The sequence below is a fragment of the Podarcis bocagei genome (assembly GCF_964188305.1).
Source record: "Podarcis bocagei genome assembly, chromosome: 1".
Lineage (NCBI taxonomy): Eukaryota > Metazoa > Chordata > Lepidosauria > Squamata > Lacertidae > Podarcis > Podarcis bocagei.
The window spans coordinates 88,627,363-88,646,737 of NC_138125.1; the positions used below are offsets into that span (position 1 = coordinate 88,627,363).

Sequence of the window (19,375 nt, forward strand, 5' to 3'; positions counted from 1 at the left end):
GTCTCTGCTCTCCCCACTCCTGCCCAATCTGCCTTTGCCTCCCCTGAAGCATAATCCCTAGCTCTCAGAGGTTCTTGGCTCAAAGCCACATAGAGTTGAAGCATCTGGCAATAGCCATTTAACAAAGGCACACAAGGAGAATTGACGTCAGCACTGGGAAATCCAGGGAGGGGCTCTGTGCCAGGATCCGGGCAATGAAAGTGTGTGTGTGTGTGTGTGTGTGTGTGTGTGTGTGTGTGTAGGGTGTGTTGCACAGTGACAGCTGCTGTGGGTGGGGCCGTGAAGAGCACAACATTTCAAAAGGCAAGGCCACTTAGGAAAGCAGCCGCATTTATTCTCTCTCTCATTTATTTGCCAATCATGAGAAGTATTTTCTAAAAATAGCTTTTATGGGAACATGGAAGTTTAACACACAATGTAATATCTGCCTGAAATTATTCTGAATTAGTTCTTTGGTCAGCTTAAGTTTTTTTACTGGGTGATGAAGTAGTCTCTGCTGAGGTCAGCAACAGTGGATTACAGCTGTGTACACACTATCCCTTTAAAACACCTCTGGAGGGCATTCTTTCCCGCAAAGAATTCTGGGCACTGTAGTTCTGTTGAGGGCTGCTGGGAATTGTAATTCTGTGAGGGATAAACTACAGTTCCCAGAACCGTTTGACAGAAAGAGTGTGTTTTGAATGTGCTTTAAAGATATCTTGTGTATGGAGCGTATGGAGAGGTCCATAGGTTTAATGAGTTGGTTGATGGACCACCATCCTCCCAGGTGATTCATGGCACAATGGGTCAATGCGCCTAGCTGTTAACCAGAAGGTTCGTGGTTCAAGCCCACCCAGGGACAGTTGTGGTCAGGATTCCTGCATTGCTGGGGCTTGAACTATATGACCCGTGGGGTCCCTTCCAACTCTAGAATTCTGTGACTCTATGTTGCTGAAAAAAGGGGGAAAGCTGAAGCCAGGTGTGGAGACATAAATAGAGGTGTGGGTATAGGAAGAGATGGGCAGTCAGCCCCTGCAGAAATATAACACGATCTCTGTGAGAATGATGAGATTCAAAAGTGGGGCAGTATAAGTGAGGCGACTCTTTAGCTATGTGGAGAGAAAAGGAAATTGTGCTATGGGGAGGAAGCCATCATGTTTAAGAGCACTCCTGTAACTTCATGGGACCCTGTGCGGACAAGTAATATAATAAAACACATCAGAAGTCCCATTGTTTGCCTATATTGCACACTCCACAGCAAGACTCTTTCTGTATCTGTGATGCTGGGGGTAGTGAGACACCTTATGGTAAGATCTTGTATTACATCCCAGCTCAGAGGACAGTGCAACTTTTTTTAGTCCAAAAATTACTCTCCACTTATTGCAAAAATGAAAGCTTACATTGTTGGATTAAACAAACAAACAAACATTATTTCTTCCTGACATATTACAACTGAGACTAGATTTGCCACTTGCTGGAAATTCTAAAAGTTTTGCAAGACTGAAACTTGATTTTACTTCATTGCCTTTTGACTATAAAGCATTTCAAGTATCCAGTTGCAGAGGTGTGGAACCTTTCTCAGCTAGAGGGATGCATTCCTTTCTGGGCAACTTGGGTTATACGTGTCATCTGCTTGGGGGCAGGGTGGAAGGAGGAGCAATTAATGTAAATTTCACCTTTGCATAATAGACTTGTTTCTGCACACACCCCTCTCTTTTCTCCATCCATCCAAGCAAGCAAGCAAGCAAGAGGCATTGTCAAAGCAAAGGCACATTCCAGCCAGGCAGAAACACACACAGAGGGTGCGAACCAAGGCTGGTGAAGGGTGTGGCCTGGAGAGAAAGTGTGGTGGAGGAGCTGAGGCCTGGGCAGAGTCCCAGATAGAGAGGTCTGTAGGTCGCATTTGGCCTGCAGGACTAAGATTCCTGTCCCAATGTGACTCTTAGTACTTGCAAAGCATGAGAAATCCCCCCTCCAAAACCTTGCACTGGCTACAAATAATGAGATGTTTCATTGGTAACGTCTGAACAGCATTGTCACGTGTATTTTGCTCTTTCTCCAAGGAGCCCTGTCAACATGTTCATTGTGAATTGATCCCAATTAGTTTGCACTGCAGGGAGAGTAGATGATGTTGGCCACTTAACATGCGTTCATCCTGATTTGTTTGTGGGAGAGATTAGATGATGTTCGTATCAAAGCAAGTGTTATTCCACATGTTCAAGTGCCTTTCCCCATCACTTTTCTTACTGCAAAAAGTCCAGTCTTTTTGGCAAGAGGGTGTGTTGTGCAATACCCCTCAATTCAGGGGTGTACCTACCTAAGGGTAGGTCAGGTTGGCCCTCACTAAAGTGACAGGTCCAGTGGTTGCAAAATTGGGACTCTCCACTCTGGCCTGAAGTGGCTAGGAGCCTGCCTGCCTGTCCACAGACTCCTTGGGCTCCTCCTCCACTGCTCTGGGCAGCCAGGTGAGGCACACTGTCTTCTCTGTGTGACTTGGCGGAGGAATCCTGTCATTGGCATGGGCTGTCAAGGGAATTGGGGGGGAGACGGACACCAATACATCCCCTTGGCAAGGGCACAAGGGAGTCTATGTACATCTCTGCCCCAATCAACTGTAATCACGTAACCTTAATTTTCCAGTATGTAACAGAATAGTGATGATCAGAAGTCCCCTTGTTTTGTTAATTTATCACGTTTGCAGTGGGTCACTCCCAGTCTGATTGGATCTTTTATACTTGTTTTCATTTTTGCCCTAAGAAGTACTGTGATCCATCTCTTTTTTGCTTTGCCAGAACGTCTCCCACTTCTGTCTGCATCCAGGTATCTGCCATGAGAGGATAGCACTTCATGCATCTGATTAAGAGGGTTCTGGATCACAGCACATTTTTTAGCCTTTAAATGCCACAGGACTCATGCTTGTTTTTACTTCAAGGGTACCTGCAAACTGTCACTGTGTTGTAGGATGGATTCAAGCACAATTTGGGTTTGCACACCTAAAGTGGATTAAGCTGCCCTGTTGTCCTAGTGCAATAAATCTACTTTAAAAACAAACAAACTTTTTGTGGTTTGGAAAGTGTGGAATGATCAGGATGAATGCTCAATAAACAGGTTGTCTGGAGGAGCCCCAGTAGACTAAAATAGCTGCTACCTGGAAGTGGTTCACAGTTCAACAGTATTCTCAAATATGCAATGGGGTGGCTTATTTGTGTTTCACCACTGCCCCCTGCTGGACATAACCAGAGCACTTTCTTTCACAGTAGTAGCAAGCGTGAGCCGAACTAGGTGTTGCCTGGTAAACACAGGCTGCAAAGCCTAAACAGGCTTTAAGGAAAAAGAGGCTGAAAAGCAGTTTTTAGGAAGCAGAGTTAAGAAGTGGAGAAAGTAGCACAGCTTCCATCTCCTGCACTATATCTTAGCGCAGCTGAGACATGTGAGAATTTATAAGTAGTATGGATTGCAAGCTAAATCCCCCACCCCAGACCTCTGTGTTCTCTCCTGAAGGCTTCTAGGAGGCTGCAGATAGCTGCCTGAGCAGGCCAGTGTCTCCCTCCCTGTGTCACACTCACAGAAACACACACTGCAGGGCAGGCATGGGGAACCTTCTGCAGCCTGTGGTCCTCATTCCCTTCCGCACAAGCTTCCAGGGGCCACATGCCTGGTGTGAGGGAGACAGAGACACTTTCAGTAGCACTATTATGGACCAGGTTGTGTTTGCTTAGGGGAAGCACTTTCAAAAGGTCGTGGTGGAGGAGGAGTTTGGATTTGATATCCTGCCTTTCACTCCCCTTAAGGAGTCTCAAAGTGGCTAAAATTCTCCTTTCCCTTCCTCCCCCACAACAAACACTCTGTGAGGTGAGTGGGGCTGAGAGACTTCAGAGAAGTGTGACTAGCCCAAGGTCACCCAGCAGCTGCATGTGGAGGAGCGGAGACGCGAACCCGGTTCACCAGATTACGAGTCCACCACTCTTGACCACTACACCACACCGGTGAAAGCAGGTGTGTGCTTCTAAGGCCATAATAGGGGCCGGACATTGTCAGGGGCCTGCCAAAGTCTACACCCCTGCAGAGGGGACTCATTGTTGATTCCTAGAGTCTCCTTCTCCTTTTTGCTGTCACTGCCTGTTTGTCTACCATCTCTAAGTATGCAGGAAGTGCCTGGAGAGAAAAGATGGGGCATCCTCCTCCGCTCAACTTGCGCTTTCCCTCTGGGTGATGAGCTGTAGACCCATATGGAGAGAATGAACAAATGACCATTGGCAATGTGAGCGAGAGAGAGGAGAACTAGGTTCCTGCCATGTTTCCAGCTAGGTAAGAGGTTCCTTTAGACCAGGAGTGGGCAACCTGTGGCCTTTCAGTTGTTGCTGGACCTCAAGTCTTATTGGCCCCAGCCAGCGTGGCCAATAGCCAGGGATGGTGGGAGAAGTTGTATTCCTACAACATCTGGAGGGCTGCAGGTTCCCTACTCCTGCTCTAGGCTTCTGGGTGTACATAGCTCCCCCTGGATGAATGGAATAGGTTGCATTTCCATTGTGCATTTCTCCTGGGATTTTCAAAGAGGGTTTACATTTCCCCTACCTTATATAGGCAAAGCCTTGTGGTTGGAACAGGATCCCATCAAGTTGCCTCTTGTGCAGGGCATTATGCGTTCTTTTCTGCCCCTGTGCTTCATTTTCGGTGGAATTGTCTTGTATCTTCTTCTCATTTTTTAAAATCAAGAACCCCCAGAAAGGAACCAGAACAAGTGCTATTAAAGTACACTTTTCCTTTCCCCCCTCTTTTTGCATTTTACCATGAATATATTTAAGAGTAGGTCTTTGAACATTGTCACACACACAAATACAGAAACCTGAAATGATGTCCATCAACCTGAGAATGGGACAAAAGGGGATGAAATCATGAAAGCAAAGGAAGGGGCAGAAGCAGTCTGTTTTCCAGGACAATTGTTTTTTCTTGACTTTAGCTACCATCTCAGTTTTTCCGGCAGGTTTTCTGGTGTCCGTTATATCCCTCTTGTACACTGCTTAGAAATTATGCAATTAAATGGTATATAACTTATTGTAATAAAAGAATCTCTGTATGCCATTTGAAGTGCATTTCCATGCTGAACAGGAGTCATCAATATGACTTTTAGGGTTCAGAGGTCAAAATGCCAATGACACATGAGGCGCATGTCACTATTTGAGCCTCTGGTGGATTTCTCTTCCACATGGAAAACAGAGGAAAGGCATTTGTAAACACAAATGAACATTCCGGCCAATGTAGCTTTGACTTTTTAAAGCACAAACCTCTTTAAGTTTCATGTGTGCCCTGTTGATAATGGTAACCATTTAGTGTCTCTCTTGGGTAGTTTGGGTGCGAGATTGTGTGAGACGACACAGCTGTACTGATAAATTTGTTTATTCAATTTGTATACCACTCTGAGATCTGCAGGTATAGGGTGGTATACAAATGTAATAAATAAATAAAAATGTGTGTTTGGCCACAGCTTCCACCCCCAAACTCTAGAGTGTGTTCAAAGCAACAGATCCTGATGTTATACATGGTAGTTCCCTATTTTAACTGCTGGTTCTAAGTGTGTTTTAAGTATTGTTTTTAACTAGTTTATATTACTTGTATTATATAATGATGTTCTTAGATGTTGGAAGCCACCTTGAATCCCAACTTGGGAGAAAGGTGGGATATGAATACATTTAATAATGATGATGGTGATAATGATAGTTACTTAGAGTGGGCAAAGAATGAATTTCATTGAATATTTCATTTCCATTATATTGCCTCACTATTTTTTTAAAATGAAACTTTATACAATGACAAATTTTACCACACTTGTATTTTGGTGCTGCAACTCTTGTGTGTGTTCAGCATTAAAGGATTTGGTTTGGGGGCAAAGAGGAAGCCCAGCTGGACTGAGAATTAGGCTGGGGCTCATAGAGGGGTGTTTGATGCCTAGACTAGTTTGTGAGGAGCTTGGGGAACACCATGCTACATCTTTTCATATATTTGTGTCCTCCTGCTTTAATATTAATTCCTGTGGGTTAAGGAAGTATCTGCAGAACTGCATTTTGAATAGGGCTGAACCAAAACTTGGTTTTGTCAGCACTTCAGGCAATAGCAAAAGAATAAGAAAAGAAAAGAAATCCCTCCCCCTTTAAGCACTCCTTGTGAAAATGTCCATTCACCCATTTCAATTGCCCTCAGTTGGCATCATCAGCCAGCTAAATCTGATGGCAGCTATGTAATGTATTCCTGTTCAGTACAGGATTCCTGATAGGATGAGATTCCTGTCCATGTATCTAATCCAGGAAAGATGAAGACACTGAAGCTAAGGGAGTGGACTTCGTGTCCAGCAGGATTTTAAAAGGAGGAGGAGCATTTCCCCACCTCACAAGGATGCCTAACTTTAACCTGAAAGTCTATCTCACCTCCATCATCAACCTCTCAGGATGTGTGACTGTATGTGTGTTGCTAGGCTGAGCCCTTGCTGGTCCTGTCCATGACCAGACTTCAAAACATACAAGAGCGTTCTGAAGCCATTTCAATATAGTGGGAGAGGGGTTTGAAAAAAAGAAAGAGAGAAATTGGGGGCATTGCTGAAATGTTCTCTACAAAATGAAGGGCCCTGTATTCAATGGGGAGGGAGCTCACCCCCCACAAAATGCCCCCTAGATCATCCAATGCCTTTGCTGAGATCCAGCTCATCTTAAGATGTCGTCTCAATACAGTGTCCCTCCCTGCTGCACACAGTTGCCTCCTTGGTCAAAATGGGAAGTGTCTTAGGATGAAATCTGAGGGCCGTCCCTTCTCTCCCCATCCTTCCCCCTTGCCCTGCAGTGGTGAGAGGCCTAGTGGTAGTGGCTGTTCATGTTGTTGATATGGGAGGTTGCCATGGCACTGAAGGGCGCTGAAGGCTGCAAGCCGTGGCTGGGGTACAGGGTGGGGGTAGAGCCTGGCCAATAGGAGAAGCTGGTTGGAGTCACCCCCGAGGCCATGATGTTGAGTTTGGAAATGCCAGAAAAGGGCAGGGGTGCCTGGAATTTGTAGAGGGTGTGGTCGGGTGTTGCTGGCTGGCAGACTTGGGCCAGGCCCTGGAAGTCAAACTTGTAGGCGTAGCGTTTGCCGTGGACCTTGGTCATGATGTTCTTGTCATAGTAGTAGCGCAGAGCCCGGCTCAGCTTGTCATAGTTCATGTTGGGCTTGCTCTTGCGCTCCCCCCAGCGCCGGGCCACCTCGTCGGGATCCAGGAGTTTGAACTCTCCATTGGTGCCCTCCCAAGCGATGCAGTTGAGATTGGCACGATCAGAAAGCAGCTCCAGCAGAAACTGCCACAACTGGATCTGCCCACTGCCTGAAAAGCCAAAAGAGGGGCAGTGAGAAAGGCCCATCTTGAAGGGGCAGACCTGTCACCCTCACATGAACATAGGAAGCTGCCTTTATGCTGACCCACACATTCTTGTAGCCCAGGATTGCTGCTACAGGAGTTGTTAGAATAAAGCTTCCATGATCTTTGACTCTTGGCCATGGGCAGGTGGACTGGGGCTGACAGGAACTGGAGTCCAGCCGCATCAGGAGGGCATTATGTTTGGCTTGCCCAGGCCAATTCTGAGGGCCAGACTAAATGTTATGCTAAGCACAAATGCTGAAGACACCAACTAGCCACTAGATCCATCTCTACCTGGACAGTCTAAATAAGTAAACAATGATAATGTTCTTTCTTAGCTGCCCTACACTAGAACGCTCAGGGCAGATTACAGCATATTAAAACAGTCAAAACTAAACAACACCCCCAATAAAGCTCAACATCAATAATCCTTCCAGTTAAAAGACACCAACATCAAAACTTCCAATTTCAAAGGCCACGGTAAAGAGATGTGTCAATGGAAGCTGTAGAGAAGTGGTGTCAGATGCATTTCTTGGGGCCATCACCAAAAAGGCTCTGTCATGAGCTCAACCCACTCACAACTACTGAGAGCAACAAAAACACCAGAAGGCCCTCCTTCTTTTATCTTAATTCCAGGGTTGCTGTACAGGGAAGGTGTTGTTTCAGATATTTGGGGCCCAAGTCTAACATAACACTTTCCCAAAAGATTTATATCCCCAATGGCCTGGAAAGCAACTTCCAGATTAAAACACAAGTAAAGGCAACAACAAAAGGAAATACAAGCAACAAAAGGGTTGGGGAACCTTCAGAACAGGGTTAGGGGGAGGCATGAAGGGAGGGGGGAGAGAATAGGGGAAGGGAGGGCAAACCTCGTTCTGCTCCTGCATACCCAACTTAATGCTATGTTGGAGTCCACCCACTGACTGCTGTGTTCCTTTTGCTGTAAATCCTTGCCATCCTTCCTTATCATCTGGACATTTAAAGGTAAACAAAAGGTACATCAGACTCCTGGCTGAGCCAAAATATGAAGTGTCAACTCTTTTCCTATTTCCCCCCTACCCGTAATTACTAACCAATAAGTTTCTATGACGTAAGGCTCCCACTAGAAGAGCTCAAAATATAATGTTGCATGTCACCCCAATCTCAAAGAGGTGCAAGATTTCAGGGGTTCCAGGAACTTACCCAGGGTCCCATTTCATTGGAATGGGGGACAGTGGAGACTGTGGTGTCCTTATTTACACATACTGTATATAGAACCAGAGCTCAAGATAAAGAGGCTTACAGCATTAACACTCCAAGTGGTCTTGCTTCTTTCACAGACACAGTCTTGGAATCAATCATGCCTCTCACTCCCTGGCTTCTGCCTGCAGCCTGCTTCTAGCCCAGCTCTCTCACACAGCTATGGATATTGTCCTCCCCAGCAGCCAGGTGAAAGAGGAGGCTCACCCATTTACCCTCTGGCACAGAACAGCTTTCTTTGTCAGACTAAGGACCATACTTAGGTGATAACTATGGCCCTTGCCTGGCTACTGGTAATTCAGCAATAGAATCCTCTATTAGATTTTAACCCTTGCTGGATCCAGGAATTCGAAGGGACTTAGGCATCATATAACCTAACCCCCCCAACTCACAACAATATTTTAATCCCTTTCCCATAACCACTGCCCCACCCTCAAAGATATAATAATACTCTTATTCCTCTGTGTCTGTTAAGAAAGCCAAATAGCTCACACTGTTGACTGCTTTGAACTCTTCAGAGCTGAATCCTTTGCATTTTCCCAGTCACTCCAAAACCTTCCTCATTAAAAAAAATAATGTATCCATATTCTTTTTCTTCTCTATATACCTTTACTAGGAAGTGAATCCATTCTATATGAGATGCAGTGCTTTTAGGTGGGTGTATGTTGCAGAATCATTACCTCTATGCGTGCAGGTTTTCACAGCATCCACATGACATCATTGGCATAAAAACACCAGTTTGTATTTCCTCCTATTTAATCTGGATTGGAAAATCTGATATTTAAAAAAGCCCACCTCCCCCCCCCCCATTTACCGTATCTGAATGAGCTGTTTGCAATATTAAGCCCCCATCCAGAAGCACCCTAGAATTTAATACCCCAAGTAAGTTTGCAGTGAAGATCACAGCCTTACACTCATTTGACTGTTGTGACCAATTACCGTAGATACAAACAAAGCGCTATAGAGTATTATGGTTTACACAGCTTGGCACACCTATTGTGTTGCTTCCTGCTAAATATTTTTGCTTTGTTTTTTAAGCAAAAATTGTATAAAAAATATACAACTGATGCATTTATTTACTACAGGTAAACCTGAGAAGTTGCTTTGTCTGAACTAATTTGAAGGAATGGAGGTCAGAAAATGAAAAACAAAACCAGTGCTCTCTGTGTTTCTAGATAGTCAGATAGGTTACATTACAATATGCATAGTGAACACAGACATATTTCATATAACTAATTAAATAAATAAAATATCTGAACCAACCTTCTGTATGTGTACAATTATGGAATCTCACACTACTAATGATATAATTTTTAACTTTACTTCTTCCAAGACAAGAAGAGCTGATTCACACAGCCATATGTGTCAGCTTAAACATTGACAAGTGACTGGTTTGAGTGCTATTATAAAGTGACATAAAATATTGTTCAGCATTTGACCAGTGCTAGCAGTTTCACACATGCATGTCCTCTATTGATGTTGCTGTCCTGAACAAATGGTTCTGAAATAACTTATGATCCTAATAATTGGAAATTAACTTTCCTTTTTTATTGTAGTCTAGAGAGGCCTCCTCTACACTTGCAACAGAATGAGGTGGTAGACTGGGTGATGGTAGAATAGATGGTACACATTTCAGATGCCAGGTAGGGAAATCACATTTCTTAATCTTTCCCTGTGTACCCCCCCCCAAGAAACCCACCACTCTTTTGCAAGTAGAAAACTAGAACAGCAGAGAGGTGGCTGGGCTAAAACCTTTTTCCCTGAGCTGCTAGCTTTCTACTTTCAAAGAGCTTTTTTTTCCTTAGGGGAATGTTTTAAAAAATGACTTTCCTCATCTACCCACAAAAACTTTATTCTGCTGCATGTGTAGGCCAGGCTACAGATAGAAGATGAAACATTTCCAGAGGGGTAACCCTGTTAATATGTGGCAGTAAAATCGACAAAGGGTCTTATAGCCTCTGGAAGACTAAGTGTGATATCCAAGGTTAGTGATACTCAGAGCAGACTAAGTGATATCAAGGGACCACTGGAGTCCACTGATTTCATTGTGGCTGCTGGAGTATCACAAAGGCTGGCTATCACCCTAACGCAAGCACAAGCATTCATTGACTACAGCCCACTTCATCAGATGCTGAGTGGATTTTAGCCCAAGAAAATATATGGCATAATAAAACCTGCTAATCTTTAAGGTGCCACAAGGAAAAGCGCTGACAGTTTTAACCTGATCAAGTATTTCGTACTTGCTGCTGGGGAAACCAGTCGCCCAATATAAAATGTAACTTAAGCAACAAATATTTTGGGGGGGGGCACAACTGAATCAGAGGGGATAGGGAACCGGTCCTCCAGATGCTGTTGCATTCCATCAGCCCCAGCCAGCAAGGCCAATGGTCAGAGAAAAGGAGAAGTGTAGTCCATGCAACATCTGGAAGGCTATAGCACATTTGAAGTCAGATAAATGAAACCCGGAAGAGGAAAGAGCTTTGGTCCAAGCGCTAACCCTCCTCTTCACAATTCTGAGTTCCAGGTGCGGAAAAGTGTGATCCATTCATTTTGGGCTTTTAGGAGAGGGCGACCACGTACCAGCCTCTATAATGTTGTAAGGGTGCACGCTCTTATAAAGGGAATCGAACGTTTAAAAACCAAGACAATCGCACTTGATTTCCAACACGTGTCAGTTTTCTAATGTGCTCTCTTAACTTAAAGTGGGTATGCTTGCTAATACACACTGTTACATATACGCAAGTGCTTGTGTATAACCCCGTGCGCCCTAGATATAAACCCAAGGAGCATGGTTGTTTAGCACTTCTAAGGCAGAGTACTTCGTACCCATCGCCGTGGGACTACTGCCTCACCTTAACACTGCAATCCTCTACAACACGCCTGCTCAAATTTCTGCTCCTCAGAAATAAGCGTCGTTGACTGGTCAATGAAGTTTACGTTCGGGTAAATGTGCATAGGATTCCCCCTAAAACCTCGCCTGCTCCCCGCCCCCACCGCTGTTGAGATCAACCGGACTTCAGATATCAACTCCTCAAATCGTGATTGTGCCCAAAGCTATTTAGAAATTACGCACGCTGTCAACTGGTGGCAGATTGACTTTGCAAATAGACCGAAGGGCGGAATCCATTGATCAGGCAATAGCAAACGAAACTACCTTGTGGAGGGAAAATATGTCGCCAAGACCCCAAAACTTTATTCCCATCTTATTTCTCGAAAAAGCGCTCTCTCTCGCTCTCTCTTAGAAAGGAGAAACCCTATCCGCTGTGCTTCGTTGATCTGCAACCTCGAGATTCAATAAATGGGCAGCATTTATTTTCAGCGGCGAAAATAACACTGTTTATCTAAGAGACTGCCTTAAACGCCCTTGGGGAGGTCAAACTGGTGGCCTACATCTTTCGCCTAGCTTTTTAATTCTTCTTTCTGGTTTTCTTCTGCTTTAAACTGGTGGGTTTTAAATCTTGCAGTGCTTGTAATTACTGTCTTGGCGGCAGAAAGGCGATTCATACACACGTTTGACATATAATGATGTTGATGTACAGTATCACGCTTTGTTTTTTTGGGGGGGGCTTTTTTTTCAGGCTCCCCTCTGCGGTAACCGATTTTGTAGGCTTCAGTCCTCTACCCACTGACGTGGAAGAAAGCCACTGAGTTCCGTGGGATTTACTCCAAGGTGAGTTAATATAGGAATGCAGCCTTACTTTTGGGTAAGGATGCATAAATTGCAGGTGGAGTCGGCTCTAAAGGAAGCCTCACTCCACATTTCTCAGCAGATGAATCTGTTTACATCGGGTTTTGCCCCCGCCCTTCTGCATTATAGCATTTTTTGTGTTTTATTGGTGCTTTTAAGTTTAAGTGATATCGTAATGTTATTTAGTACAGTATATTTTATCCAATATACATACACTGCCCTGGTGAGGGAAAAAATCCAGATACTGTACTGGGATAATAATATTGATCTACCTTGCAAGGCAGTTTCATGGATTGCACCAACACAAGATAAGGCGCCTGAAGTATTTTGTAAGCTCTACAGTGCTGTATGCATACGAATTATTGGTTCCGCTAAGGTTATTCATATATTAGGCACTATTGGCCGAATTTAGAAATATTTATTTACTCTCTCTTACCGGAGTGGGTTCTTGGCCGGTTCAAGAGGAACTATTTATTTTGCATTCTCGATGTATTGAGATCTGCCCAGCGATGCACCGCAACACGAGACAGGCGTGTTGTAGATTTTGACATTTGTTGAATCCCCCAGCCCCCGAAACTGTGAATTCCTCTCCTCTCCCCCTTCAGAGTTGTATTTGGGATAGGAGGTGTACATAAAAATTGGTGAATGCACACCGACGAGTTACTTCGTCTAAGTAAAATAAAATCAGATTTCTTTTAAATAATAATAATAATCTTGGCTTTATGGCGTTCGTTCATCATTTCGCCCTTTTGCCAAACCCGCTAGCCCGTGTGGCATCGTAGTTAGAGCGCTGGGACCTGTGAGGCCAGGATTCAAGTCCCTACTCAGCCAGCGGTTCTCCTTGGGCCAGTCGCTTCCTTGCTCAGCCTAGCTTACCTCTCAGGGTTGTTGTAAGAATAAGATGAGACAAGGGGAAAGCTATGTAGGACACTTTAAGCTCCATGGAAGAAAACTGGGGTAGAATAATTGTGATGGTGATGATAGATAGATAGATAGATAGATAGATAGATAGATAGATAGATAGATAGATAAGTAAGTTGGTACTTCTGCGCCTCTTTTCCCTCAAACCTGCGATTTTGAGAAGCTATAGATTATTTCTGCTACTGTTGCGAAACGATTCCGTAGGAAATGGGGTGTAAAAATGCTCTAACCAACTGCGCCTAAATTGCTCTAAGCAGTCAGTCCGCGCCATCCAGGGACCATCGGCGCTCCCACCTGGGAATTATGAACGCGACACCCCCGCTCCTCTAAGCCCTCGATATTTGTGTAGCAGCTATTGGCATTAACAGGTTAAGAAAGAAGTTGGTTTCCTCGACTGTAGTCCAGATTGAGAGTGACATCTCGTTAAACTCAGGGGATTTACTACTTCCTAGAAAACCTGCCTGAGAGATCCCGCTGAAACGAATGCCAAAGGCTGATCCCCAACTGCGCCAGAGGCGCACATCAGTGGGAACCGATTGAGCCAAGAGGGACGTGGGTTAGTGGCAGCTGAATCGGGGCTGATGTTAGGCTGGGGTGCTAGAGAGTCTCCCCGCGTTTGTTTGTTTTGTAATTAAGTGGCCCAAACCCCGAAACGCAGTTAAACAGTTACTGTACGTGTGTTTTGAGTCAGCGGTATTTCAGCGTATTTAATACTTTCAGAAAGAACGGGATCCAAGTTCTGGGGCTTAACTGGGCTGCTTGTTTCCTTATCTCCAAGGTGAGAGAAAGTGTCCAACGGAGGGACTGAGAATTTTCGAGGTGGTGCAAGAGACGGGCGTTGGGAATGCAAATAGTTCTCTGCAGCGCCATTTGGACAGAATGCTTCCTCGGGGAGAAGTCTTAGGAGTGCGGCTGTGACTTTGTTTTCACCTTCTTATAAGAATAAAAATGAATCTGCAGCCAGCCATGATATTGCAGAACTCAGAGCTGCTTTTCGGCTAAGTTCTCTGCTCCAGAAAACAGCTTCACCTTATTTCAAGACGTCTCCCGCAGCTCCTTGCCGAAAATGCCCTCGATTCTTTCCCTCCCTACGACTTTGGGCAGGGACCCAGGTTGCCCGGCCGATCAGAGCCTGGTTTCTGGGGAAGCCTCCGAAAGAAGGGAAAGGGCGCTTGGTGGCGGCGGGGTTGGGGATGTTTGGTGCCGGTTCTTGGAGGGCAGAAAGGAGATTTAATAGGACCCCTCTTTGCCCAGATGGGCTTGCCACTAAAATTGCAGTACTGTGTATTAAAAGAGGAAGTTTTCAAGCTACATAGAGCTGGGGGGGGGGGCTTGCCTCGCTCCACGCTCCTAAAGCTTGAAAGTGTTTTCTCTTTTTAAAAAAAAAATCACTGAAACCCGTGAATTTGAACAACGCAGTAGTCAATCTTGCCTGAAATAGAGCCCGGTGCAATACCAAAGCTTACTACTCTGCCAGCAGCCTTAAGGAAGAGTGTCATTTTTCCTTTCCGTGGCAACTTGCTGGTCAAGATCCGCTGAAGTCCAAGGCAGGGTCCAGCTCTCCGCGCAGTTTGATCCCAGCTAACACCGATTTCGGGAGGCGCGGGGTGTTGAAGGACGTCTTCGCCGCCTTAAGCATTTGAGGAGCAGGTTCCCTTGACAGCGATGGGAAACTAAAGCAGAGGTTTTGGAGCGGCTGTAGCTGCTCCCGCTTGACTTACAGAAGGTGCTGAGTTCAATTCCTGCCATCTCCAAGTAGGTCTGAGAAAGACCCTCTGGCTAAAACCCCGAAGAGCCGCTGCCACCCACGGCAGGCGATACTGAGCCAGACAGACCAAGGATCGGATTTCACAGAAGGAAGTCGATATTAATTCCTCCTTTCTCTCTCTTTTTATTCAAAAAAAGCCAGAGATCGCATACGATTCCCACACTTCCTCCATTATTTGGAGCTTTGCGCCTCCAAGTGCTTTAGAGGTACAAATCAACCAGCGCACACCCTAACCCTACTAACTGCATTATTACTGAAATGATAGATACCGTATATCAGAAAGGAGCAAATCCTACCCCGGGCGTTCTTCTTGTTTTGCACCCGCAGCTGATTCGGGTACCGCGTTGCTTTTGAAGTGGTTTTGCAACGACCACACATATACACCACCGTTTATTTCTAAGGTTTTGGGGGCCCACCCAACTTTAAAGAGCGTTTGCTAGAGAAAAGAGGGTGCGCTCCTTCCTATAAGGCACAGGTTTCGAACCCCTGAAGGGGAGACTTCCTTGCATTGGATGATGCGCATTCTCTGCTTAGCCTTAGGTGCAGAAGATGATGATGCGAGACGAACCCCACATTGGACATTTAGCAAATTTGCCCTTCAAAAAGAACCTACAAATTGATCGCCCTTTGGCAACAGACTGCCTTGAAAGGTGCCCCAGTAGCCCCACACACCCCTTTTTCGGTACTTTCCGGGAAGGCGGGGAAGCGAGGGTCTTACCTTTTTGGACTCCCGGCCCCAGTGATCCCCACGCCTGGCTTTTGCCTTCTTTGAACAAAGTTTCCCCAACTGGGTCTGCAAATAAGATCAGCAAGAAGAGAGACAGAGAGAAAGAGAGGTGGGGGAAATGAGCGCAAACCCAAACCGATCCCGGTCCCCACCCAAGAATCTCCCCGTAATTGGGACTTGATGGAGGGGGCGGGCGCGTTGGACAAGCTCCCTCTCTCTCTCCAGAGCGAGCCTGGTTGTATTTCAAAGTCCCCCTGCCGCCCGCCTCTGCCGCTCTGCCTCGCCCCCCCACCCATGCCAAGCCGCTATGAAGCCAGGAAACGCGTCCAGGAAAAAGGAAATCCGACTTCCGATGGGAGCCGTCGGGGCAGCTTTAAAGAGGGACGGCGAGAGAGACGGCTCTGCGCGCCTGCTGAAGAGCGCCAAGGAGCGATCTTCATGGAGGGGGAGAAATGGCAGTTAGGGGAAAGGAGCAGGAGAAGAAACGGGAGGCAGAGGTGGGAGCCTCGGGTCTGGGCTGGGAGGAAAGGGACCGATCCACCACGTGGAAAGCTGCGGCGGCGGCGCCAGGCAGCCCTCGCCTTTGGTCCCTGCCCTACCTGGCAGGTACATGTTGAGCAGCAGGGTCCGGGCCGCGCCGCGTCTCATGGCAGCTCTGCGCCCACCCCGCGCCCGCGGGGGGTATTATTGCCTTCGCCTGGGGAAGATGATGGTTGTTATTATGTATTACGGTCCCCACCCGTCGAGGCAGGGCGCGGGATGGGGAGAGCGGCGGCGAGGGTGGGGGCAGTCTCCAAGCAACCTGCGAGGGGCGCAGGGCCTGGGCGCCTGCAATTTCCTCTGCGCTTTAATTAAAGGCGCGGCGCGGGCGCTTATCGCCACATCGGACTTTAATAAAGTTCCCCCCGTTAAAGATCGCCGTTTCTATGGAGAGAGGCAGCCGCGGCCCTCGCATTTTCCGCCTCCTTAACTCTTTGCAAACACACAGCGCCTGGCCTGGCCCTCGCTCGGCGGCGCTTCTGCTCCAGTGCCTCTGAGCCAACAAGGAAACGAGCCCCGACGGAGGCCTTAATGGGCCTTTAACCTGAAAGTGATTCTGTGCCCCCCGCCCCCCACCCACAAGCGGAGCCGTGGCGAAGGTGCCGCATCCTCCTTTGGGGGGCGAAGAGACAGGAGGGACCGGATTCCTTCCACCATCCGCTCCTCGCCATGGAGCCTCGCAGAATCGGCCAAAAGGCTTCTGTCGTTTCCCACCGTGGCTCGCAAGATGCTTTCCAGAAGCTGAGAGGGAGCACAGCAAGGCAACGATCTTCCCTGATATTTGTCCTCAGTACCAGATGCTCAGAGGTCGAGCATCTCTGAATGAAGAGGTTCCATTTCGCTACCATCGGATAATCTGTTAATCGACTCGCCCACCCTTCTGCAACCTGGTGCCCGCCAGACATAGGAGCCAACTATTAGGGGCCAAAGTCCCTTCGGCCCCAATAAAATATTTGAGGGGGTCAGGCCTTCCGAAGGTTCGTGAGCATTGCCGTTCAAATGGTGTGCATGCACTGCATCATGTGATCAGTTATGTGGGGTGGGGTTTATCTGCAACCCCCCCCAAATATTTTATTCAGATTGGCTGCCACCCCTGCCACCAAAGGTCTTGGGCTGCCTGCAGTGTTGATTGGGGCTCATGGGAGTTGTGGCCTGACAACTTACCTCATCTAAGATTTAGATGGTACATTCACTACTTGCCACTGTTAACTCTCCCCCTGAAATAAACTAATTGTATTTGCATGTATAGTCCAATCCCTCTCAATAACTCTGGTGGAGGAAAGCGATTCCACCTGTCCCAGTATCTATACAGTAGTGAATCAAAATTGTATATATGTTGGTAACTTAAAACAACACTAGTAGTAGGTAGATGTATTTCCAAAGGGGTAGCCATGTTGAATAGTTGCATCTTGAAGACCAACACATGATAGCTTTCAAGGGGGCACTCTTGGATGTTTCAGTAATATTAATTATATGGTGGGTTTCTTAATCTCAGTAAATTAAAACAGTATTACTGTATAAACCTCTTATAACAGTGCATTATAGTAGTATTTCCTTCCCCACCTCTCGCATCACTCAGTCACAATGAGTTCCACATGTCAGCCTACTTGAAGGAGGTTTAGCAGGAAAACGGTGGGGTGGGGGTGGGATTATGTGAGCCAGGTTAGGGCAGGGCTCTCTTTTCCTTTCTGGGGGCTTCTTCTTTCTGAGTACAATTCAGAGCGTTGGTGCTGAACTTTAAAGCCCGAAACAGCCCTGGCCCTGTATACCTGAAGGAGTGTCTCCACCCCCATTGTTCAGTCCAGACACTGAGGTACAGCACGGAAGGCCTTCTGGCGGTTCTCTCATTGAGAGAGAAGAGGTTACAGGGAACCAGGCAGAGGGACTTCTCAGTAGTCACGCCTGCCCTGTGGAGCATCCGCCCAGGAGATGTGATTTTTAAAAGATGTCTGAAGTTTTGTGTGTGTGATGTTGTATTGTGTTTTTATTTTTATTTTTTTATTTTTGTAGGGAGCCACCCAGAGTTGCTGGGGCAACCCAGTCAGATGGGTGGCATATAAATTGATGATGATGATAATGGAAGGAGCTCTTTGGAAATAGGGCCCTCCTAGGCAAACATGATGGTGGTGTCAGTTACTGCCACAGCTATGGAGCCAAGTGAGAAGTCTATCCAAGACAGCAGATTTTGGGTGATGGTGATGAAACAGCGTTGCTCTTGGCAGTGGAGGCTAGGGCAAAAGGGGCAACACCCCACCAACTTCACTCTTCCCTCAGCCAGCCTCCACCTGCCTGCCTTCTTACTTACAACCAGCCCAAGGGAAAGGGGTGATGGCTGCCAGCTTTTCCTCCCTCTTTAGTCTCAGTTTTGCCTTTGTAGAACTTGGCAGGAAGAAGGACAGTGAGAAAATGGTCCCACCTACTGTTTTCCTCCCTGTCTTCTGCCCCGCAAGTACCAATGAGCACCAGTTGCCACTGGCTTCTGGAGAGGGGCTGTCAAGGCTCTATCCCAACCTGGTGCCCTCCAGATGCTGTTGGACTCCAGGCCCAGGAGCCCCAGACAGCACAGCCAATGGTCAGGGATGATGAGAGCAGTAGTCCACCAGCATTTGGAGGGCACCAGGTTGGGAAGGCTTTTCTACAGAAATGTGGTTCGAAGAGTGGTTGACGAATGCAGGCTGGAGTTGGCAAGTTAGCAAGCTTGATATGCTCTCTGCCAAAATGCCAAAGAGCCTCTATCCTGTCCCCTGTTAGAATACAGAACCACGGTCTACCTTTAATGGGGGGGGGGCAAAATACTTATGAATCAATAATCATCACATCATGCACATGCACAAAAGTTGGGCATTGCCTCCTTAGGTCCTGTCATTTCCCCCAGGTTCTGTAATACTGTACCTTGTCTGGGCAAGCAGACAGCACAGAGACATCTAGTGGCTAAATAAGGGGAATGCATGCATTTGGCTGTCAAGGCATCAGAAGTCAGCAAGAAAACAACACGTGGTCTACACTCTTGTACAGAGAGCTGAAAGAAGATGGGGTGGGCAGGTGAGAGATCTGGAAAGAACAATGCCTATCTGCTTCTTTCCCTTTCCCTTTCGAGTTCTTACTTTTAATCTCAGAAAAATAATAGCAACAGGC

At 46.6% G+C, this 19,375-nt stretch overlaps 1 protein-coding gene and 1 long non-coding RNA gene across 3 annotated transcripts in view; one reads left to right on the forward strand and one right to left on the reverse strand.

The window, feature by feature from the left end:
- Positions 1-14,189, forward strand: part of LOC308591178 — a 31,695-nt gene extending 17,506 nt beyond the window's left edge. Inside the window, exons 2-4 of one of the 2 annotated variants that reach the window (XR_014010029.1) lie at positions 10,153-10,239; positions 12,175-12,266; positions 13,984-14,189. This is a non-coding gene — a long non-coding RNA (uncharacterized lncRNA). The remainder of the gene's footprint in view (positions 1-10,152; positions 10,240-12,174; positions 12,267-13,983) is intronic. The other variant, XR_014010028.1, reaches the window with a different exon arrangement.
- FEV (FEV transcription factor, ETS family member) lies at positions 5,948-17,709 on the reverse strand. Its single transcript, XM_081201719.1, has 3 exons — positions 16,300-17,709; positions 15,692-15,766; positions 5,948-7,324 (listed from the first exon to the last, which is right to left on the reverse strand). The coding sequence occupies exons 1-3, from the start codon at positions 16,346-16,348 to the stop codon at positions 6,822-6,824; spliced, it is 627 nt and encodes a 208-aa protein (XP_081057845.1). The 5' UTR covers positions 16,349-17,709; the 3' UTR covers positions 5,948-6,821.
- Positions 17,710-19,375: the final 1,666 nt, after the last annotated feature.